Source organism: Galeopterus variegatus, unplaced genomic scaffold (genome assembly GCF_000696425.1).
Source record: "Galeopterus variegatus unplaced genomic scaffold, G_variegatus-3.0.2 Scaffold335, whole genome shotgun sequence".
Taxonomy (NCBI): domain Eukaryota; kingdom Metazoa; phylum Chordata; class Mammalia; order Dermoptera; family Cynocephalidae; genus Galeopterus; species Galeopterus variegatus.
This window is the reverse complement of record NW_007726446.1, coordinates 516,710-542,398: the sequence shown is the minus strand read 5'-3', so window position 1 is coordinate 542,398 and position 25,689 is coordinate 516,710. Positions and strand designations below refer to the sequence as shown.

Sequence of the window (25,689 nt, the reverse complement as noted above, 5' to 3'; positions counted from 1 at the left end):
GCTGAGCGCGGTGCGGGTGCAACACTGAGGGTTGCGATCCCGTTGCCGGTCCCCGGTACGGGCGCGACACCGAGGGTTGCGATCCCGTACCAGTCAGTAAAAAAAACAAAAAGGAAAAAAAAGAAAGATTTATCTCATATCAGTAAGCTCAAACAGAGAGGACTGGCTCCCGAGCTGAACATCATCCAGAGACTAGGTTCTGTTTGTTCTTTCATCCACAGCATCAGCTTCATTCTAAGATAGTTCTTCTCATGATCACAAGATGACTGCCAGCAGTGACAGGGGCAGCATGCTTCCTGGTTCTTAACCAGGGGAATGTAGGAACATCACCCAATCATGAAATAAAGTCCTTGATCTTATTGGGCCAATGCAAGTCACTTGTCCATCTCTGGGACTATAACTGTTACCAGAGAAATGCCATGCACTGACTGGCCAAGGGTGAAGTGAGCATTCCTGAGTCTCATGGCTATGTGTGTGGGGACTGAAAATCTAAACAGAATTAGGGCTCTCTTTGCAAAGAAGCAGTGAGGGATGGATGCTGAGGAGGCAATCGACAGTATTCACATTTGCTTTCCTAATTCTCCTCCCAGCTGTTCTTCTCAGCCTCGTTCTCTTTCTTGACTACAATTTAAATGTTGGTAATCATTATAATTTTATCTTTGGTCCTTTTTTATTTAGACTACACTCTTCATGGGCCATCCATCCACTCTGTTTCTTTCATTACTATCTCTCTAATCTGATGGCTCCTAAGAAAGGTATATCTTCAGCCCATGTGTCTCTTCTAAGCTCTATACTACAAATTCCAAAAAACCTGTTAACGCTTACCCAGTACTTCCTGTGGTAGGCAGAATAATGCACCCCTCTACCCACAGAATGTCTACATTGTAATTCCTGGAACCTGTGACTATGATAGGTTACACAGCAAAGGGAAATTAAGGCTGCTAATCAGCTGACTTGAAGATAGGGAGATTATCTTGGATTATCCAGATGGGCCCAATGTAATCACGAGCATCCTTAAAAGTGAAAGGGGAGACAGGCAAGTGAGAACAGAGGGATGGTAGCATGAGGACTTGGTCAGACATTGCTAGCTTTGAAGATGGAGAAACAGACCCATGAGCCAAGGATTGCTGATGGGTTTTAAAAGCTGGAAAAGGCAAGAAAATGGATTTTTCTCCTAGAGCCTCCAGAGGAAATGCGCCTTGATGACACCCTGTCTTTGGCTCAGTGAGATCCATTTTGTAAGATAATAAGTTTATGTTGTTTTAAGCCACTAAATTTGTGGTAATTTGTTACAACAGCAATAGGGAACTAATACTCAACTTGTACAAGTGAACCTCCATCTTCAGCAAACCTGTTTTTCTCTGTTCCTCTTTTTAGGGGTTAGTTAGCATCACCATATACCTAGTTATCCAATTGGGAGTCATCGTTGACCTCTACCTCTTCACCACATTTAATTCATCACCAATTCCTGTCAATTCTACCTCTAAAGTAACCTCTGTTTCATTGCATCTCCTTGCTACCACCTTTTTTCAGGTCACAATTTTGAACTGCTAGAATTATTATGTAAAAGTAGAGTTCTGTATTCCACTCTAGTCTGTTCTCTATACTTTTGGGTTTTAATTTTTTATTGAGACCCAGAGGAAGAAATACTTTTCACATCAAGGTCTAGGGTGCACACACGCTCCTGAATCAGAAGATTGACAAAACAATACTCCCCATACTCTTTTGCAGTGTACACTGCTGTTTTCTATTCTATTTTTTTTTCAAACTCAGCAGTTTGTGACTCTCTGATAATTTCATTACTGACCCATGGATCATGACCTGTAGTTTGAGAAAATATTTTTCTACCTGGCTATCAGAACACTCTTTCTAAAATATGATTATTTTACTTAAAATGCCTCCCCCTACTCTAAGGATAAAGTTCAAACTCTAACATGACCTCTAAGACCCTCCATTACCCAGTCCTTTCATCACTGTCGCTTCATCTTTTTCTACTCTAACTGGTTCATTCCCATTTTGCAATACAACCTTACCTACTAACTTTCTCGACTCAGATTGTGTCTCTGAAAGAAAAAGACCTGCTTCATGGAGGTTATATTCTCTAGCAGGTAGGTAGAAGATAAAAAGAACAGATAATAAGCATTTCAGATACTGACATGTGCTAAAAAGGACATAAAACAAATGATATAAAAATGCCTGAAGTGGTGGTCATTCATGAGGTACTAAAAGTATGGATTCTGGTACCATCATGTCCAGGTATAAATTCAGGCTGTACAAATCAATGGGTGTAAAATGGCAGGCAAAGTACTCCCTCTCTCTCTGTGTGTGCCTCAGTTTTCCCATCTGAAGAATGGGGATAACAATAGTGCTTCGTGGGGTTGTTGGATTAAATTAGTGTGTGTAGAGCAGTTTGAACAGTATCTGGCACATAGTCAGTGCTACATAAGTATTTTCAAAGACTATTTCCTTTCTGAGTAATTCACATTGAGCTAAGCCCTAAATAATAGGGAGGAGCTCGAACTAAGAATATGGATAACTTAAAAGAACTCTGTACAAAATGAAGAACAATTGTACCAAAATGTGGCTCTCTTTATATTTCCATGGTATATATTAATGAAAATATATGCTGCTTAAACCAGAGCAGCAATGTTCATGGCCCATCTGCCCACTCGCCAGGGCTCTCATCACTCAGCTCCTGGCTGCTTTCTCCTTCACTCTCATCGCTGCTGCCTTCGCTGTCTTCACCATCTTCCTCAAGATTCTGAGCTTTCTCTGCCACAGAAAGGAAGAGAGTTATTTAACATGTTTCCTACTATTTCCACACATCGAAAATCATAATTCATAATCACTCCTCTCCCTACCAAGAAATACATATTTTTGAAACATAAGAACTGAGCCCAAGTTTGCTAACTGTATGTAGGGTCAAAGCAGTAGTACAAGGAGGAAATATATTCTTACTGTCATAAGGATGTTTGTGGTCTTAGTTAATTTAAAACATAGATCTATAAAAACATTTTTTACTATTGTCAATGAAATTCTTTTTTTTCCTTTTTGTCTTTTTTCGTGACCGGCAACGGATCGCAACCCTCAGTGTCGTGCCCGTACCGGACCGGGACCGGCAACGGGATCGCAACCCTCGGTGTTGCTCCTGCACCTCGCTCAGCCAGTGAGCAGGAACCGGTCTGTATGTGGGATCCGAACCCTCGGCGGGAGCAGTGCGCCACTGGGCCGGCCCCATCAATGAAATTCTTTAATAGAATGACAAAGTGAGACTTAGGGTAATTTAGAAAGTATTGGGGGCTGGCTGGTTAGCTCAGTTGGTTTGAACATCGTGCCGACAACACCAATGTCCAGAGTTCGATCCCTATACTGGCCATCAAAAACAAGCAAAAAAACAGGGTATTGGCTTTCCTTGGAATTGTGGGATAACCCCTTTAACACATGGGGATGATTTAGGGTATTCTGCTTGTTGATATTAATGCCTGGTACTCAGGAGCCTGATTTGCTTGGGAAGTTTCACCCCACAGAGAGATGCGGTTATCTTGGTTGTTCACAGAGGACAAACTGGTTTCACTAAGCCATTCAAGACAGCATTTAGCCTTTTCTTATCCACTTCCTGAAGATGCATTTAGACAATCTCCTGGGATAATGAGTTTTTGAACAGTGACTTCTCATAGTTCTATGACAAAGGAATTTCCTTTAAAAAAATTTTTTTTTGGCAGATAGCTAGTATGGGGATCTGAACCCTTAGGAATTTCAATTTTTAAAATTACCCATCAGTAACATTTCTTCAATAAGTGTGGAAAACTCCTTGGCCTCAGGATTTTCTGGTTCATAGATTAGGACTGAAAATGGACAACAGAATGTGTGTTATTAATGTTCAAAGTGTTTCAGCAAACAGGTTCCTTACAATGAGATTGAAACTGTCAATCAGCAGGTGAAAATGCACAAAGTGATAAACACCAACAGTAATACCACAGGTATATCTAAGTGCAAGTAGAGACAATGTTCCACTTATATGTGGTGCTTTGTAAGAGAAATGATCCTCATTACATTTTCTACCCCCTATCCAAAGAATGCAATCTCCACCATCTCAATATGGCTTCCCTCATAGGCCAGTATTTCATGAATGTAATCACTCCCCAAAGAAGGTACAAATCCTGAAAAATATGGAGACTTTGCTAATGAGAAGACTGAGCATCTAGAGGTCTGTTAATTCCTCATTTCGTCTGATCCACCCAATGTCTATATGACATCCTTTACCATGTGTCTCATCTAAACACAAAGGAACAGAGTTTTTTTTATGCAGCCTCTTCCATGGTAGACATGCCATTTTTCATATCATCTTTCAAATAGTGAAAACTGATGTTACTTCTTTCTCTTTGCTCTGACAACTTTTACTCTAGTCTATACCCCAGTCATCTCCTGCTGAGCCATGTTCTCCTCTCCTCATTGGACCCATTGTTTTTAGCACTATTTCTTCCTTTTTGCTGATCCTTTACGTGACTGTGTCACCTTTCCTTTGGACTACACCAATAAGCTTTTTAGGTTTGTTGATATGTTATCAATGTCCTAGAGGCCAGAAAGATTTATATCTTTTATTTCAGAGTTTTCTAAACTACTACTTTTTTCAGATCTTGCTCTATAGAGCTCTCTTCCTTCTTTCTACAAGCCTTGAGGAGTATTCATAATTCTGTGCGATATCCTGGTGGCCCCCAGGGGGCACTGAAACATCGAGTGTGCTATTCTGGCTACCAGTAAGAGATAATTGTGGTTGGTTCAGCTAGGCCCCACTGGCTCAGAGACCCAACCCATGCCTTTTATCCTGACACACCAAACCAGTCACTTTACTTCCTAATCCAGTAACATAACAATTTATCATCAATCTGCGATAGCATGACCGTGTGCCTGCTCAGAAGCTGCTTTTAAGGATCATTATAGATACATACAAGGTGTTTCTATTAAAAGTGTCTTTTTATACATTTTAACTTGGAATAAAATATGCTTATCATTAGAAGCCTAATTCCTTCTCTGAGGCTAAGCCTCTTTCTAGAGCAGGGTTTCTCCGACTTGCTTCTTTTTTTTTTTTTTTTTCCTTTTTGTCTCTTTTTTCGTGTCCGGCAATGGATCGCAACCCTCAGTGTCGCGCCCGTACTGGACCGGGACCAGCAACAGGATCGCAACCCTCGGTGTTGCACCCGCACCTCGCTCAGCCAGTGAGCGGGAACTGGTCTGTATGCGGGATCCGAACCCTCGGTGGGAGCGTGCCACCGCGCTCCCAAGCGGCGCACTGTAGCAGTGTGCCACCGGGCCGGCCCCCAACTTGCTTCTTTAGATACTAGTTCTTAATACATATTTGGAAAGCTAGGTTAAATAAACTAATCAGGTAAAGCTTACAGTAAGGAGTACCTACAGGATTTCACAGAACCATTACTATGCCCATAACTATTATGAATCTTATAGAGAGAATTTGTAATTCCAAATTTATTTAACAATCAATCATTTTTTGGTGGAACACTTATTAAGAAATTTTGAACTAACATTCCTTAAAACGCAGTTTAGGAAACTTCATGTTGGAATTAGGATTATCCCATGGGATTGAAGTATGAGATTAGCTACCCCTATGCTTTATAACTACTGTTGGCAACTGTCAATTTTCAGAGAGAGGGTGGAAGGTATCTGCTTTGAAACTTAGCCCAACAATATCTATTCTAGGTGACAAATCAAAAATTCTTCTTACTCTTTGGCAGGATAGTAGGTTTTGTAAATTGTTAAGAGAAGATTTTAGCACATGCAGTTGGTGTCCTGGGGTTTGTTTCCCAGCCTGGGCACCATAAGGGAAGCAGAGCCTAGTATGAGTCCTGGAGAAAGACTGCCAGATGTGAATCCTGGTTATGCCACTGTCTAGCTGGGTCACCTTGGGGAGAGTATTTAATATCTCTGTACTTCAGTTCTTACATGTAATAATACTGTCTACCACACTGGACTGTTTTGGCAAATCAATCAGACAATGTAAATAAAATGCTTAGTCCAGTCCTTGGTGCATGGTAAGTGCTGAATAAATGTCGGTTATTATTTGTATTCCTGAAGTGGTTCTGGGCCTAGAAAGAGGCTTGGTTTCTTCCCAAGCACTCAGTGGACGCTTTCTTCTGGCTGCAGGGCTGGGGCAGGGGAGCAGGGGGTTCTGCTGCCTGTGGGGCTCTATGGGGCTCTGTGTTCCTTAGACTAGGGGCTATTCTAGAGCAGAAAACTCTTGTGCTGTACACTGTTGCATCCCTAGTAGAGTGCCTGGCACATAGCAGGAGCCCTCAAAATGTTAAAAAATAGGATAAATATAGACAAATCAGTAGGAAGCAGTCTAGGCTAATAGGAAAAGCATGATTTATTTTACTTAAAAAGAAATAGAAAACTTTGTAGGAACTATCTTTTCTGAAGATACATCTGTATTTATGTTAGACCTATAGTGATGAGAACCATTTTGGTTTTCAAGCCATTATTCTCTAACATTTACAATTGTTATAATTGATGAGATAGGTCTTCCAGGGCCTCAGTCTTTTTTGTGTAGAATCTCAGGCTGCCTGGGGGTGGAAGTGCAGTGCCCTGAGAAGGAGCTGCAGATTTCTGACTCACAGGCAAAGTGACCAAGAAATAGAAAGATTGATTGGCACAAACTCTCATAGTCATTCATGAGATAAATGAAGAAAAGTACTTTGGACTCTTCACTTTCAGCCCCCACTGGCTGGCAGGAAATGGAATGAAGCATAGATATCAGTTCTGCATGAGACAGCAGGAAAATGGCTAAGGAAATATTAGGGCCATATAAAAACTGTATATGAAAGACATAAAATTCAAGCCTATGCCAATAGATAAAATTTCTTGAGAGAACCCAATATTGTACAAATTTTTTAGAAGGCAGGCAAAGAGAAAAGAACCCAAAGGGCATCTAGATGCTAGGTGGGAAACCCTATAGCCAAATGAAGATATAAATGACTATACTATACAGTAATTAGCAAGAAAACACTCCAGGAACCAGCATCTTCTTTCAAGAAAATTAATGTACATGACATTTCTGAAGGGACAAGGATGCACTATTTTATATAAATTGCCTCATATACAAGTAAATAGATATACTAGTCAACCACAGGAGCCATTTGTAGCCTGATTGATCCATAAAAGTATTTTCCAATTCTCTGCCTCCTTTACCAGAAAATAAAGGTTATTAATCAAATGAGGAGATGGAAATATTGTAGCAAAATCATAGGCTCTCAAGTTAGACCTGGGATGTAATCCTAACTCTACCACTTAGTAGCTATGTGATCTTGTGTGAAATAGCTCTCCTTGCTTAGCCTCAGTTTCCTCATCTGTATAGTGGGATTAATGATACCTGCCTCACAGAATTGTTTTAAGAATTAAACAATGTATTCAAGAATGCCCCGAGGTAGGTGCTCAATACATACATATACAAATACATAAATATGTAAATACATAATCTACATTTATGGACACAAAGTTATAAATTTGTAAATACACTGTATATATAGAGAAAGAGGGAGTGTTTTTGTAGAGGAGCTAGAAGATGGAAAAACAGACAGACAAAAGAATATCACATTTATTGTAAAGTATTTTGGGGTCCATCCTAGATAAGAAAAATTCATTTTGTCTGTTGCTCTGAATACAGAAAGGGATTTTTGGGCAGCCCTCAATCAAGTGTTCTCACAAGCATCACAGAACTAGTGCTTCCTCCCACTGCGACAAAGCCTATATCCTACTCTCCCTTCTTCATTGACCTTGCTTGGCATTGCTAAATCTGAGCCTCCCTAATTTCAAAGCCTTGGTTGAGAATCTGCCTCAGGGGTAGTCAATCGTATTTTGCACAGGCACTCTCAATTCCCTCACCTCTGGCCTCTCTGCCCACATTTCCTGTCAGGGCTTTCTTCTTCTTGGGAGCAGCATTCTCTCCCAACTGGCGCCCAGAATCATGGTGCCTGTCTGAGAGCCCTCCAGAGCTCCCTCTCCTATAGTCTAATCCTTAGTTCCAGAGGCACTGACAGAAAGAGTAGACAGTGTTACTGGGTGAGCCAATAGGGATGAAAAACCAACTCTGTGTAATGTCAACCCCAAGAGGATTTAGAGCCCGCATGTTTTAACTACTTGCTGTGGATTGAATGTCCCCTTCAAACTCATTGAAGTTTAAATTGTGTCACCCAAAGTTCCAGGTATTGGAAACTCGCCTCCCACTGTGACAGTGTTGAGAGAGTGGGAAATCCTATTGTAATGATTGAAAGTTGGGGCCTTGGGGAGGTGATTGGATTGTAAGGGCCATGCCCTAGTTAACGGGTGTGGTTTTGAGGAGTTTAAAAGGAGAGCATGCGACAATCTCTCTCCCTCTCTGCTTCTACCATCTCACAATGTGATACCCTGTGTTGCTAAAGCCACCACAAAGGAAGACCCTCACCAGATGTGTTCCCTGAACTTTGGACTTCCCAGCCTCTGAAACTGTAAGCAATAAATTTCATTTTCTTATAAATTACCTAGTATTTTGTTATAAGCAACAGAAATGGACTAGTACACTCCTGCTTCCTCTCCAGCTCCCAGCATAATGCCTGGTACTGAGCTGGTGCTCAGTATGCATTTGTTGGAAAGAGGGAAGGAAGGAAAGAAGGAAGGAAGGGAGAAAGAGAGGGAGGATGTTTTCAAAGGGATAAAACCCTGTTATGATAGATCAGTTTGAACTTTTTCATCCCCATTGATCTGATGTTTAATGTATATTCACTGGTTCAAGTCAGGTCAACAAGCTTTACGGAGCACCTGCTGTTTATGTAGCATACTGCAGGCCTAACAGCCCAACCGACTGGCAAATGTGGTGGTATCAGTCCATATATTCTGTACATGTATCTTCCTTCAGCCAGAGGCTTTCTTTTTTTTTTTTCCCTTTTTTGTCTTTTTTTCGTGACTGGCAACGGATCGCAACCCTCAGTGTCGCGCCCGTACCGGACCGTGACCGGCAACGGGATCACAACCCTCGGTGTTGTGCCCGCACCTTGCTCAGCCAGTGAGCGGCCGGTCTGTATGTGGGATCCGAACCCTCGGCGGGAGTGCCGCCACACTCTCAAGCGGCGCACTGTAGCAGTGCGCCACCGGGCCGGCCCCAGCCAGAGGCTTTCTAAAATGATTGATCGATATGAAAACAAAATATATAAATTTCCCACAATTAGGCTTCACAAGAGATTCAGAGAACGGGGAGCTAGAACTACAGAATGACTCACTTCTACATTAGCCATCAGAGAGAAGGAAGGTGTTGTGGAGAAGGAGGCTTGGGTTCCCATTCTGGCTGTGTCACCATGAGCGTCACTGTGAATAGTGCTGAGCCAGCTGCTTACCTCTCTCTGCTTTAGTTTCTTTATAAAAATTGAGGATTAGGGCCGGCCCGGTGGCGCACTGCTACAGTGCGCCACTTGGGAGTGCAGTGGCGCTCCTGCCAAGGGTTCGGATCCCACATACAGACCAGTTCCCGCTCACTGGCTGAGCGAGGTGCGGGCGCAGCACCGAGGGTTGCGATCCCGTTGCCGGTCCCGGTCCGGTACGGGCGTGACACTGAGGGTTGCGATCCATTGCTGGACACGAAAAAAGACAAAAAAGGAAAAAAAAAAAATTGAGGATTAGACATGATTCTCTCTGAGGATTCCTTTTGACTGGAAATTCTATGTTTGTGGAACACCAAAAATAGTTTTGACCAAAATATTTTATTTGATGGCTCTAAAGGTCAAATGTGCTTGAAAGGATTAAACAAGGCAAGTTATTTACTTCAGATATAAAATAGGTAGTGTAAAAGTACTCAAGAAACCCATTTTTAAAATTAGCTGATGATTCTATCCATAGTGGGGACTCTGTGTGTGGCAAGCGAAGGAAGACCCTCACAATCCCTGTGCTACATTTTCACTTCAAGGATTTTACCACAAGACTTAATTTCCAACACTAGTTAATATTTTGAGTCCTACTATCAATAAGGTTTAATTGTAGAGTTGCCATTTTCTCTTTTCAAATAACTATGACTAATATGTTAGAGGAAAAGATGGGCAAGATAGTTGAAAAGATGGTGGATTTCAACAGAGAACCAAAGCCTTTCCAAATCGTTAGGTGAACATTCTAAAACTGGAAAATATAATCTTTGAAATAGAGAATGCACTGGATAGTTTTAACAGCAGATTGGACACAGGAGAAGACAGGATAAATAAATCCAAGAACAGATCAATAGAAAATACACAAACTGAAGCACAGAAATGAATTAAAATAAGATACAAGGAAGAAAAGAGAGAGAATAGGGCGTAAGTGGTATTTGAAGGAGTAATGGCCAAGAAATTTTCAAAGCTGATGAAAACATCAACCCAAAGATTTAAGAAACTCAGCAAACCCCCAAACAATATAAATACAAAGAAAACCACAACTACTTTGAACATCGAGTCAAACTACCAGAAACCAAAGATAGAAAGAAAAATAAAGCAGATCATATCATTCCTCTTCTCCAAAGCCTCTCGTGGTTTCCCACCTCACTCAGGGAAAAAGGCAAGCCTCTTGAACTGAGAAAAGGTCATCTGCAATCTACACGATCCCTGCCCTGTAATAGGAGATGTTGTCTCCTGTTAACTTGCCCTTGCTCATTCTGTTCCAGTTCCACTGTCCTCCTTGCTGTTCCTCCCATCTTAACACATTTGGTATTTGTCCTGCCTGACACACTCTTCCTCTAGATACCCACATGGCTAGTTTCCTCAACTTCTTCAAGTCTTTCCTCAAGTCTTTCAGTGAGGCCTTCCTGGACCATCCTATTTAAAACTGCTTTGCCTTCTCCCAGTACCTTCTATTCCCCTTTCTTTATTTTTCTCCATAGCACCTATTATTTATGACACACTATTTATTAGTTTATTATCTGTCCGACACTAGACATATGTGAGATTGTTATGTCTTGTTGACTGCTGTATTTCCAGTGCCTAGAGCAGTACCTGGCACAGGTAGGCACTCAACTATTTGTGGAATAAATGCATGTTAAGTAAGGTTCGACTGCTGCACTGCTTGACACTTCTATGAAACTAAAGGCATAAAGTTATCACTAGGATAAGGATTTTGACTTATTTACTATTGGTGGTAATTAGTCTATATGAGTCTACATTAATTTTATTCCACTAAAAGATACTCTAGAAGTCTAAATTAGTCCTATACCAATCAATCTAATTTACTATCAAGGAATCACTGAGACACTACAAGGAAATTCACTAGACATGATTATCAAACCATCTTACGTATTATGGAATTTGTTTCTAGAAACAAATATTGGAAAATATGAAAGTATTTTGTACTTACTCATCTGACATAGTTTTTTTGCCAGATGGTAGTCTCGGCCCATTTCTGCTTTCAGGAACTGGAAAACATTAAATTCTTCAGTGAAGTAGTTTCAGAGAGAATTTAAATGTCACTTATAAACTCCCTAGAAAATATTCCATTAATGATTAGTTATTTTGTGTTTAACATTTACACATTTTTCCAGGAAAGAGCCTATAATCAATCAATCAAGGATAGTTAAGGCCCTCTGATGCCAAGGCAACATGGAATAAATATGAGAGCCCTGATTTGCTACAGCCACACTGTGTATGTACTACTGAACAATTGGAGGATACCTAGGCTGACTCATTCAACTGGCACAGACAGTGAAGACATTAATCACTTTAATATACCTTTGGTTCAGACACAGGCTTTATCTGTGAGCTTAGTCCCTAATTCCACGACAGCACTTAGTTGAAAAAAATGTAGAATCACAATTATGTACATTATGTACTTTCAATATTTTCCAGCATTGCTATTATATCATCCAGTTTTACTTTTATTATATTTATTATATTTTTTGTTACAAATAATATTTTTTATGTAGGAAATTTAAAAGTAAACACATTCTGTCTCCAATTAAAAAGCACCTATATTTCTACCATCTAGAGACGTTTATTTTTAACATATTCATGTATATCCTTTTAATATTGTTTTCCATAAATAAAGACATACATATTTACAAAAAAACCTTAAAAAGTTATTCAGTAACTTTTTTTCAATAAGCCACAAACTGTGCTCATTTTCTCCCAATAGCATTAAGTATTCTTATATATTTTTCCTTACATAGGCTACAGTTTACTAATCTTCCACTATGAGCTATTTAGGCTGTTTCCATTTAAAAAACCCTAAACTTTGATGATTATTATTGCCTGTGTGTGACATATTCTGAACCACATGCTGGTACACGAGTTTTACTCTGCAAGAGACAGGGCACTGAGTAATATAGAAGAGACATTTCTCACACATTTTCAGATATTTGACAAATACCTAGGTATGATTTTAAGAAGTAGTACTTTACCAATTTTCTAGTTTCTCCATGTTTTTTTTCATATTTTTCTAATGTAAATAGAACTCTTCTAGAGATTTTTCTATAAATCATTAATTTAATCAAAATTCTCATTTATTCACATGTTAATAAATGCGGTGCTCAACTTGTGCAATAGAATTCTTATATTTAAAAAATCTATTCCTGTCTAAATGTTAAGACATTTTCATTCTTTTTTTTTTTTTGGTGGCTGGCAGGTATAAGGATCTGAACTCATGACCTTGGGGTTATAAGGCTGAGCTCTAACCATCTGAGCTAACTAGCCAGCTTCTTCATTTTCTTTCTTATTTGTGTTTTTTTTTTCAATTTTAATTATGGTACATACTGGTTTATCTATGTCATTTTTTCCCCAAATATCCAGCTCTTGATATATTAATTTGGTTTTTACTTTGAATTATTAATTTCTTTAATTCTTTTTCTTGTTCTCCTTATGTTTATTTTGTTATTTTTTTTAGTTACTGTCATTAATATTTAGTTCATTTACTGTCATTCTTCCTTGAATCATCATAATCATCATTATCATCATGATAGCATTTGAAACTTTAAGCTCTTTTTAGAAATTTTAATACTTAAAATCTCTATTTTCCAAATAGTTTATAAGTTTAGCTTTGATTTTCCTTTTTAACTAAAGTGTCATTCGGAAGGAATATCTTTTAGTTTTAAGTGGTTTTAACTTGTTATTGTAGTTATTTTTGTTATTAATGCCTAGTTTCATTGATCACGTTCAGGAAATGTTATTAATGTCTAGTTTCATTGATCATGGTCAGGAAATGTGATCAGTATATTATGCAGTTATTGTTTATATTTTAAAAATCTCTTTATCATGGAAAAGTTAAATACATATAGCAGTAGAGAGAATGGAAAAGAAAATCATGTCCCCAATTCTCAGGTAGAAATTTGGATCTGCACAAAGCTATGAAGAACTGGTACATATGAAATAGTATATATGTGGGTAAGTAAAAAGGACATTTAAGAAAAGATTTTAAAATCTATTTAGAAGATAATTGATGTTTTAAAACAAAAATGTATTGTGGGACTTAAAACATACATAGAAGTAAAATTTCAACAATAGCCTAAAGGATGAGAAAGGGAAATGAAGGTGTACTGTTATGGAGTTCTTACAACATACATGAAGTTGTAAAATGCTAATTAAAGGTAGACTATAATATCACAAGTGAAGCAAAATTGTTTTTTTTTCTCCACAGTATTATCAATAAACATTTATGTGCAGTTTTCGAGTGTGATGTTTCAGGCTTTAGTGCCTTTGCATGTGCTGTTTCCTAGGCCAGGAACATCTTTTCCACATATTTATTGGATGAATTCCTATAACTTCCCTCTTCCTTCAAGTTTCTAAGATTCCACTCATGTCTCTTCCTCTAAAAATCCTTCTCTTATCCCTTGTTCCTCCTGGTTCTTTTCCCAATTAGTTACTTCTTCCTCCTTTTTCCCAGAGAACTTCACAAATAGTTTTACTAGAATGTATTTCATTTTATTGTGATTATTTATATATGTGCCTGTTTTTTTTTTTTTTACCTTTTTGTCTTTTTTTCGTGACCGGTAATGGGATCGCAACCCTCGGTGTCGCGCCTGCACCGCGCTCAACCAGTGAGCGGACCGGTCTCTATATGGGATCCGAACCCTCGGCGGGAGTGCCGCTGCACTCCCAAGCGCCGCATTCTACCGAGTGTGCCACCGGGCCGGCCCCTATATGTGCCTGTTCTTAAAGGCAAGGATATATCTCCCTTATTTATTTCTATATCCCCAGCAACTAGCATGGTGTCCAGTATGTAGAAAGCATTCCTTAAAATAGTCTTTAAAGAGCTTTCTTAAAAAAAAAAACTTCTCTTACTCCTGCCTCTGCCCTCCTAGAGTACTCTATGTCACTTCCAGAATCATCTTTACCTCCAACTTGGTGAAAGTAGTAAGATATGAGTAGCCAGATAAGCATCTGTACGTAGGCAAGGATCTTTTTACTAATTTTTAAAATCTTCAAGTCTATATGCTATTTAGTTACTTCAATATTTTTATGTTTCTTTAATTATAATGCACAGGTGAAACTTACTTCTGCCATTAACTCTAATGGTGCATGAGTAACCTTTTTAGGGTTACTGTCTTCATCATTATCTTCATCATTAGTATCATCTTCACCACCATCATCTGTTGATTCTGACAACTTATCATCAACGTCCTGAAGGCAATACTCATTATTTTTCTTCTGCTGTGCAATGACTACATCTTTGCCCGCCTCACCTAAAACAGAATATATATAATTTAGTCAATAAACAATGAATGAAAAGTTCAAAAATTAAATTTTGCCAGATCCTATTATCATCCATGAAACTGATACATTAATAATGGTAACATAAGAAACATAACAAAGTTATATGCCATCACTTTTCTGAACACTGAATTTATTAATTCATTTAATCCTCTCAACATCCTAATGAGGTATGTACTATTTTTATTCCAATTTATAGATGAAGAAACTTGAGGGACAGAGAGGTTAAATAACCTGTCCCACCTCACACAGCTAATTAAGTGGTAGATCTGGGCGTTAATCTGCCTCCAGAGTCCAGATTCTTAACTATACCCTGCATTATTTTTTTCTAATACACATTAAAATAAGTATACTATTAAAGTAATTTTTTAAAAAGTCTACTATGTGTCTCCTAAAATCATCTTGGAAACACTACTGAGTGAGCCTGCTGACTTCTTTGATTTTATGGACACAGTTTCAAACTGAACTTGTATTATCTCCACCCCTTTCTTGAAAGATTTTGAATGCCTGGGAAGTCTTGGGAGATGTCCTCTCTGATGGTAATGTGGCTATCAGCTACTCTGAATAATGTATAAACCCTTGTGTCAGAAAGAAGAAAATGAGGAAATCTAGGAGAGCTCCAGAGAAGATAATGTTAAGAAAATAGAAAAAAAAAAAAAAGACAAAAAAGGGCTGGCCTGTGGCTCACTCGGGAGAGTGTGGTGCTGATAACACCAAGGCCCCGGGTTCGGATCCCATATAGGGATGGCCGGTTCGCTCACTGGCTGAGCGTGGTGCTGACAACACCAAGTCAAGGGTTAAGATCCCCTTACCGGTCATCTTTTAAAAACAAAACAAAACAAAAAAACCACAAACATAAAAACCAAAAACAAAGATAAAACTCCTGACTCTAAAACAAACTCCTGATTCTAGACCAAAAGTGCTACCCTGAAAAGGGATATCGAGTCCTTCCAAGAATATGGTGGCTGGATTACTCAGGCCATCCACCTACCTGCCTCTGTTTCATTTACAGTCTCCATCGGCTCACAGCCACCCTGATCTTGCAGTATGCATCCAGTCTGCCCACTGACTCACCACACTGATGTCATCAGGGGAAGGTCACAATAAGGAATTAAGAATATCCTGTGATGTCACAGGAACTGTCTCATTCAATTCACAAACACTTTAGCATCATGACACAAGTTTCTTGATCCTTAGATCTGAAGTAGTACTCTCCCCAGGTGCTATTTATTTACATTATAGCACCTATCACAACCTGTAATCATCTGGCTTGTTTGTGTTTTTAATTGTTGCCTATTTGTCTCCCACTAGAATATGAATTTATTTAATCTTATTTATTTCTTTATTGAAACATAGTTGATTGTACATATCTGTGGGGTACAGTGTTGAATATCCTACCGGTGTGCAATATGTGATGCTCAAGTCGGGATAAGTAGTGTATTCAACATATACAATGTAATTTATTTTTTGTGGCCCTTTACCAATTTCTTGCTAACCGCTCCTCCCCCTCTCCCTTTCCTACTCTGGTGGCCTCAGTTCTCTCCTTTTGAAAGATCAATGAATTACTGTGATTGTCCTTCCTTCCTTCCTTCCTTCCCTCCCTCTTTTCTTCTTTCTGTTTTTAGCTCCCACTTATGAGTGAGGACATGCAATAATTCTGTGCCTGGCTTACTTCACTTAACATAATTTTCTCTAAATTCATACATGTTGCTGTGAATGGGAGAATTTCGTTCTTTTTCTATGGCAGAGTAGTATGGAATGTGAACTTCATTAGGGCAAAGACCTTGTCTATTTTGCCAACTATTGTATCCATAGCTTCTAAACCAGTGCCTGGCACTCTGATGAATGGAACTTGCTAATGCTTTCATAGATATTTTAATTCATTCCAGGATTTAATACTTTATCATGATCATCTTATGTAAAGTATACCCATGGTCCCATACCTGGCTGCATATCCGAATCACCCAGTACAGGAATTTGAAAAACTACTGATTCCCATGACCAGCCTCAGACCTACAAAGTTGTCAACTCTGAAAGGTCACGGAAAAGGAGGGCTAAATTAGAAGCCACAGTTACTCATTTCAATAAAACAAATGTTATTACCTGTGCTTTCTTTTAAGAAGGAAGAGGACCACAGATCAGACTGTAGATTTAAGATATCTTTATTTTCAATGCTCTTTGAAGATATTCTATTTTCAGTATTCTTTAAAGAGGCTTTATTTTCATTATTCTTTGAAGAGACTTCCTTCCTAAAGGTTAAAGTAGATAGTAAAAAAATACTTCCCTAGGTCGCAGTTCTGTTTAATGCTTTATATGGGTTCATAAACACACACAATTTAATATACACACACAATATAATATACCTATAATATGCCAATAATAAGCTAAATAGCTAAAATGTGCTATCTTCTTTGTGGAAAAGCATTACAAATAATTTTTACAGATTAAAATTCTATTTCAACCTGGCATTTATTATTGTGAAACAATTCTTAGGATCTTTTCAGAGTTCTTTAACATAGAGCATATAAGCAACCAGCTATATATATGTTTTTGGTATATCATTGTGATATGATGGGATAAAACTAAGAAAATTAGCTTTGAGGGTTTTTTTGTATGTGTTTGTTTTAATGCTTATAAATTAATTCTTGCCACTGCTAAATGCTATACTTATGGAGAGAGTCCAACACTAATATTAACCCTTGATCATAACACAAAATAGTCTTTTTCATTAAGTAGCTGAACTAAAAATGGGTTAACTTTATTTTTTAGACTTTAAGCCTGAAGTCTCATGTCAGTAAATAAAGCATTGAGACAAGGATTCTTGTGTGGTGCACTCTGTTCACTAAGACAGGCACCCACGTTTGTGGAATAATAACACCAAGTCTATTTTTTGAGGTCTTAAGAATCTTTCAGTATGTCTCCTTCACAAAGTTTAAAAAGTTCAACTTCTCGGGCTGGCCTGTGGCTCACTCGGGTGAGTGTGGTGCTGATAACACCAAGGCCACGGGTTTGAGTCCCAGCAGCCTTGTAACACCAAGGTCAAAGGTTTGGTTCCACTTGCTGGCCAGCTGCCCTCCAAAAATAAATAAATAAATAAATAAATAAATAAATAAATAGGCCTGGGGCCTGCCCGTGGCTCACTTGGGAGAGTGTGGTGCTGATAACACCAAGGCCACGGGTTCGGATCCCATATAGGGATGGCCGGTTAGCTCACGGCTGAGCGTGGTGCTGACAACACCAAGTCAAGGGTTAAGATCCCCTTACCGGTCATCTTTAAAAAAAAAAAAAAAAAAAAGTTCAATTTCTAGTTTGCATGCAAAGATATAAAAAGATGTAAAGTATTATTTTTTCCCCAAAGTTATGGTGGCTCTGTTTTTTTTTTCCCCCATTGAAATGTGAATCCAGAATATTAGTAGTCAAGTTAGTGGTATTGAGCACTGATTTAGCAAATAGGTTGACCAGCTTGTTATATTCTTAATACGATGGGAGAGAATGGAATCTTTACTACCCCAGTATGGGACTAAGACAAAATCCTTTTCTGGAAATGAAAAATACACAGCAAAGATCATTTACATTTGTTCTGCTTCTGTCCCCCCTTGACTTTCTAATTATGAAAGAAAGCATCAGAGAAGAAACTCCACATATGAAAAGTTGAGATATAACTGAAATATTCAATTTCCAGTATGGTGAAATTCCTGTTATGCCAAAGGTCACCACACAAGTTATTACTAGAATTCATATGCACTAATATGTAATCTAGATAGAAGGGCTTTGATGCCTCTTTTCTTCCCTGAATTATAGTATTTCATTGAATCTAGATACCATCTATTTATTTTAAGACGTATCATTGTTTTATGTACCACTAAGATACATCATTGCCAGATATAAGTGTAAGATAACATCAATTTAAGAGATGTTAAAATATGAAAAAGAAAAAAGTGTGCTTTAGAATCTATGAAACATGGTACATATATATTCACTAAGGTATATCCATATGGAGGGGAATTTAGCTAGTATAGTTCTGGGTATTTTAATAATTTGGAATACCTTTATTAATCTTAATGAAACACACATGGAGGTAGCCAACATACTACTCAATGGCCTAAAGATAAAGGAAATATTACTATTTGGAAGCAGAAAAATATCTATATGAGAATTGATCAAATCATGATTTTAACAGTAAATATAAATTCCTTTTATAATCACTTTCTATAGTCTTTCTCATATACAGTCTCAAAGAATCAGAGGCTCAAATTTCAACCTCCTCCTCAACTAAAATCTATTGACTTCCATTTGAGAAAGTGACGTTATTTATGGAAATAAGGCCTCTAACCATTTAAGAAAAACAGATAACTAGTATAGTCTAAAAGATCTGTTGTTAACTTTATTTATTTTTTTTTTTAAAAAGATGACCGGTAAGGGGATCTTAACCCTTGACTTGGTGTTGTCAGCACCACGCTCAGCCAGTGAGCGAACCGGCCATCCCTATATGGGATCCGAACCCGGGGCCTCGGTGTTATCAGCACCGCACTCTACCGAGTGAGCCACGGGCCGGCCCTCTGTTGTTAACTTTAACTTAAATACAGTTATGAATGAGGAAAGATTTAAATTTTTACTTTATATCTTTTGGGAACAGAAGTTATTTAATTTATTACTTACTAAAGTTAGAGTTAGTCAGGTTAGGTATTCCACTGGAACATACTTAAGCTAGAGGGTAGATAATCCAGGTTTTAGAATTTTTCCTTAGTATGTAAAGAGGACAGGACATATTCAGGAAATGTTCCCAAATTTCTATTGGAATTAATAATTTTTTTCAGGAGATTTATATATATATATATATATTTTTTTTTTTCTTTTTTTTGTCTTTTTCCGTGTCCGGCAACAGATCGCAACCCTCAGTGTCGCCCCCATACCGGACCGGGACCGGCAACGGGATCGCAGCCCTCGGTGTTGCTCCCGCGCCTCGCTCAGCCAGTGAGCGGGAACCGGTCTGTATGTGGGATCCGAACCCTCGGCAGGAGCGCCGCCGCGCTTCCCAAGTGCCGCCCGCTTCCCACCGGGCTGGCCCAGGAGATTTATATTTTAAACTTTAAATAATTTATATTTGTCAAACACAGGCCTAAAACCAAAAGTAATTAAAACTTACTTTTCTGCAAATGTTTTAGCTACATTGAGAGAGACTCGTGTCAGTGAGGTGTAAAGTTTGCTTGTCAATCTCAGTCTGCATCCAAAGAGGCATTTACTTAAAGTGTAAAAATGGTAATAAAAAAGAGCTTGTCACTTATTTTAGAAAAGATAAAACATGTGATTCTGTAATAAAAACTACAGGTACAATTTTTTTCAACCTCAAAGAGTTGAGAGCTGTGGATTTGTTTCAACCATTCTCCCCTCACTTCCAAATCTTGACCAAAAACCCAATAGATCTTGGAATCTTGACTAAAACCCCAATAGATCAAAGGTTCAAGACCTAAAAAACTTTGTCTAGCATTAAAGATATATTTTACTTCTTTTTTTTTTTTTTCCTTTTTGTCTTTTTTACTGACCGGTAACGGGATTGCAACCCTCGGTGTCGCGCCCGTACCGGGGACTGGCAACAGGATCACAACCCTCGGTGTTGCACCCACACCTCGCTCAGCCAGTGAGTGGGAACCGGTCTCCACATGGGATCCAAACCCTCAGTGGGAGCGCCTCCACGCTCCCAAGCGGCGCACTCTCCAGTGCGCCACCGGGCCGGCCCGATATATTTTACTTCTACTGCTGAAAATAGTTTGTTAATTAAAAGCAATTTGTTGGGTAAATAAAATCTTTCACACATGGGATTCATGGGGAAAAAAGGAAATAAATGTGGGCTTTGTGTGCACAGAAATTTGAAATTCTTGGATTACACAGTCCACATACTGTGACTGGGACTGGAGTGAAGAATCAGAAGATTAAGGCAAAGAACTGGTTGAAGAAGAAAAGTTCTAGTTTTCCTTAACTCAACCTAGATAGGACTTCTGGCAACCCCACTTGCCAGTCAGCCAGCCTATGGAGCCGGCAGCAGGGTGGAGTGGAATGGAAGCTGCAGTGAGCAAGTTCATCCACTTGGCAGATCGGTCACACTCTTCTCCAGGTGAAGGTCCTGCCTGATTTTCTGTTTTCCTCTTTGATCATTTCTTCCCAGGTCTGGCCCTGTTTACCTTCATCTCTGGGTGAAGTACCTGAGGCAACAATGCTGCATACCTGACAAACTTATTGGCCACACTAATCACCCTTGCTCCGCTCTGCAAGTGAATTAAAGAGAACATGACCATGTGCCCTTGCAAAAAGAACTTTGATTAGGCAAATGCAATTATTACTGAGATTGAGAGAACAAGTAGTCACTCTGCTTTTCTATTCTGGCCCAGGCTGCATTTGATTTATTCCTATGTGGATCACCCCTTGCTCTAGTTCCAACACTGCTTATTACAGTCTGTGATCACTGGGGCTCATGGACACAATAGTAATTTATTTTCATCAAGGACCTATTAACTTCTACTATTATTATTATTGAAAGATATATCTCATATTTCCCTCAAAAGCAACTAAACATTTCTTAGGTATTTTTCTATTTAAATATATTTTCAACCATGTAATAGGATACATATAATAACATGTAGATTAATATACTTGTTATTGGCTGGTATAACTTTAAATTAAAATAAATATAGATCCTCTGTCATTGATCTGCTTTCTCTTTAATATAAAAATATGTGTTATATTTATATAACTTGCAATATACATAATTTACAACAAGAGTCAAGGTGGACATTTTTAGATTTGACATTATAAAAATTAAGATACGTATTGCATAAGGTAGAATTTTTCCCAGCCAATAATATTCAGAATAAACCAAAATAATATGAATTTGAATAGAAAAATAGCACCAGAAAGGGACATACCAATTTGCCAATAATCCCTTTGAATGTGTTTTATGATCTACTTTCAAACTATACTATTTCATAGAATAAATAGAATTTTTTTTCTGAAAGTAGGAGATAATCATATCAGGCAGGACTTTAATGAATTATCAGAATCAGTGTCCTGAACCAAACAGGTACTTAATATTTAGCTACTAAATTGATATCATACAGTGACTTTTTTTTTTTCTTTTTAAAGATGACCGGTAAGGGGATTTTAACCCTTGGCTTGGTGTTGTCAGCACCACGCTCAACCACTGAGCAACCGGCCATCCCTATATGGTATCCGAACCTGTGGCCTTGGTATTATCAGCATCGTACTCTCCCGAGTGAGCCACGGGCCGGCCCTGTATGATGACTTTTTTAACACCAGTTTCTTCAAGTTGAGGTGATATTTTCTTCATTTAGCAGTAACAATTCATGTTATAGTAAATAAAGAATGTTTAATTTTAAAGTAAATATTCACTTAAAGAGATAATATGAAAGAAATAAGCAAGAATCAAAGGGAAATAGGAATGAGCAGTGAAAATTACTATACAAGAAAAATACAGAATACATGGTGTTAAAACATTAAAAAGTAGAAGTGAATATTATCTATAGCTCTACATTTTTATCAAAATTCATTTTTCATTTTAAATGTCCTATCAAAGTAACAATTGCTTTGACTGAAGCAAAAGCTAAAATGCTAATCATGCATTTCTGGCCTTTCAAATTTAATTGGGTGACAAATGGTTGTATTATCTAGTTCTAATTGCTTAAAGGGCATAGGACAGATCAGCTGCACAATCAAAGACATCTTCTTACTCTGACATTGCTTCATTTGGTTCAGTCATCACTTTTTCTGAAAGAGAAGAAAAGAAACCCTCAGCATTTTATCAACAGTGATGTTTCTAACATACATTTCTAATTGGCAAATGTTTAGAATTTTTTGAAAGACAGGCAATATAATAAAAGATTTAATTGCTAATTCATTCAATCACTCTCAACCATTCCAATATTCTTCTTAATATTTATGATAAAATGGTGGCCAAACATGTTCTTTCTAAGTAATAAATCATTTACCCTTTGGATCAAATACTAGCAATCTGCCATTCTGTCTACTTTTTGGTGCCTAAAATAGAAGCAGAAATAAAAACTAGCATTATCATTATTTTAGTTTGAGGTATTTGTAATAATTTATTAATGGTATTTATATTTCTATTATCTATACTAAAATGTAATTTTATTATAAAGACAATTATTTAAACACTATATAAGTAGATGGTAAAATAGACCCAAAGCATCCTAAAAAATAGCTTGTATACTGCTACCTTTATACTGTCTGTCTTGTCTAGATAATTCCTGCAAAAAACAAAATGTTTACTTCATAATTCTCTAAACACTTGCATAAAATTAAAAGATAAATAAAACAGAACACAGAATTCAGTCTGTCAGTAGGGTATAAGTATGTAGTATTACATTTATGTATTTACTAGCATTATTTCCATCCTAACTGTAAAACCTCATTCTTCTGGATTATGAGATGGGATTAAAAAATACAGAGAAATTAACCCTTCCTCTTCTCCCCATCTCACCTTCAGTTTATGGAAAAAGAGCTACAGGAACAATTTTTCATGAAAGAAAAGTGATGTACTAAATATACCTCTAATTCTTTGTTACCTTTTTGGTTTTACATAACTTGGACTCTAGATCTAGATCCAAATACAATCAACAGCAGGCTTAGGACTGACTCCTCTTTCCTACTGAGCTGACCCCAGAAATCATAAATTCATCTTACTTCACATTCACAACACATTTCTCTTCCCTATTTCAAACAAAAAACACAATACGTAAATCAAACTATCTGCCACACTCCAGTCTATTAGTGTCATGAAAAACTTTTTAGGGTGTGAGCCAGAACAAGATGAAATTTTTCCATGATATTTCAAGATATGGTATTTGAATAAAGTATTATTGAAACAATACATACAGAAATTTACCATTGATTTTATCCATAGATACATTTTTAAATATAATTATTGCCTTAGAAGTTCCTTATGTGTTTTTTAACACTTACAAGTTATAATGTTTTCTCTATGAACTATCACCTTTCTAAGTTACCCAACTGATTTTCCTATAACTTAGCCCTTTATTTATCTAGATAAATTTCACTCTAGTTGTAAAGAGAAAAACTCTTCAGGTTTTTTCAAGAATGAGAGAGGCCACACTTAAATTTTTCATAAGTAACAATCCACTTGCTCCCCCCTCTAACACTTGTCCACTTGTCCCCATATCCCAAGCCAGATTTTAAAAATTATTATCATTACATACCTAGGGATTTCTGGAATACAAAATTTCAGAGCCAAGACTGTGGACAAAAAAGAGAAGCATCATTATTTTCTATTAAGTTTTTAAAATTTGAATCCATCTTCCTCACACGGACTTGCACTCTTGAATAAAGCAGTTGTACATGAACTTTTGCCTCAGGCTTTGCTTTCTCGGGAAGCCTGACGGAACCAGATATTATATATGTCATTACTTTGATTATCCCTCTGAGAAGCTCACAGACAGCTAAAGTCTGTCAGAAAAGCAAGGCATCCTTTAGGAGAAAAGAGCTGTGGAAGACCAAACTCTAGGATAAATGAAAGATTATATTCTGATTGTCCAAAGCTGAAACAATGTGATAATTAACTAAGGCCTTAACAAAAGAAATCTGAGATGAACTCTGTGAGAGGTACGTTCACTACCCAGATTTCCACAGTCCTCTAGGTACTCATACATCTGGTAGAGCATCGCCTTTATACTTAGAGCCCTCCTCTCCTTTCTAGCTCTAGGATCTTCACGGATTGCATCATTCCACCCTGTACCTGGATGAAATATCAGTGCATTTCTCCTCCCATTTCTACCTGGTGAAAAGAAAACCTATGATGGGTGGACCCCAGCCCTTGATGGAGACCCAGGCTCTGCTTGGTCTGGCTTCATCATTACCTAGGAAATGCTCATTTAATGTCCTTTCATAAAATTGAATTCCTTGGGAGGCAGTACAGAGCAATACACAACAGCTGGGGCTCTTGTGTGAGAGACTGGATTCAGGTCCGGGTTGTACCACTTCCTAGGAGGGCTTGGGCAAGTTACTTCTTTAAGTTTCTGTTCTTCCATCTGAAAAATGGGGATCACAATGATGCCAACTTCACTGGATTATTATAAGGATTAGATGACATAATCTGAGTAAAGTGTTTAGCACAGAGCCTGGCACATAGGAGGGACATTGTAGAAACAACTTGATGTTTTATCTAAAGGAAAAGCTGGGAAGATGTCCTGTGGGGCTGATTAAAATCACTTACGGAAGCAGAAAGGAGGCTTTACCCTGCTTGAGACAAGCAAAATTGCTCTGATAGCTTTTAACTAACTAATTTTAAAAAAAACCACATAAGCCCTAAAGTGCTGATACTTGTTTAGAAAGATCACTGACTCCAGGGAAAAAACAAAGTAATTTAGAAGACAGGTAAAGTTAAAGCAGCAACTGATAAGGTGAGCAGAATGAGGAACAGCTATTGCATAGGTAATATACATTTATAAAATACATATCAATATGCAGAAAGTGTATGAAAGAAAATGCCTTCAGAAAAGAAATTAATAATATTGGTTGACTCTGGGGAGGTTGTTTGCAGGACTGAGGCAGGAAAGAGTTTTTTTACTTTGTGTCCATCTCTTCCTCTTGAACTTTGAACAATATAAATATATGATCTATTTAAAAGAACAAAGACAATTTAAAATTGTAATACCATTTGTACCTCTATGTTTATACATCTTTTATAGGCATGTGAGCAAAATGCAGACCTTGTGCACCTGCTTTAATTCTCTCAATCCAGTGATACCTGTTTGAATCGCAGTCATGGTATTTAGAAAGAACGGTCTCTAAGTGTACACCTTGTATATTCATTACTATTAATTATGGTTAACATTAACATCACAGCATTCATTTAACCATCCCTTTAAATCTTGACCAAGTGCACCCTCTGGCTTTTGGAACATGGGCTGACTCTCCTGATACCTTTCAACAGTCCCTGTGG

At 37.9% G+C, this 25,689-nt stretch overlaps 1 protein-coding gene across 1 annotated transcript; it reads right to left on the bottom strand.

The window, feature by feature from the left end:
• Positions 1 to 2,558: 2,558 nt before the first annotated feature.
• On the bottom strand, positions 2,559 to 22,972 carry ERICH2 (glutamate-rich 2). Its single transcript, XM_008567649.1, has 9 exons — positions 22,948 to 22,972; positions 22,700 to 22,748; positions 22,442 to 22,478; positions 19,846 to 19,941; positions 16,803 to 16,948; positions 14,484 to 14,671; positions 11,356 to 11,413; positions 3,774 to 3,845; positions 2,559 to 2,772 (listed from the first exon to the last, which is right to left on the bottom strand). Exons 3-9 carry the CDS (start codon positions 22,468 to 22,470, stop codon positions 2,651 to 2,653), a joined length of 711 nt encoding a protein of 236 aa, XP_008565871.1. The 5' UTR covers positions 22,471 to 22,478; positions 22,700 to 22,748; positions 22,948 to 22,972; the 3' UTR covers positions 2,559 to 2,650.
• Positions 22,973 to 25,689: the final 2,717 nt, after the last annotated feature.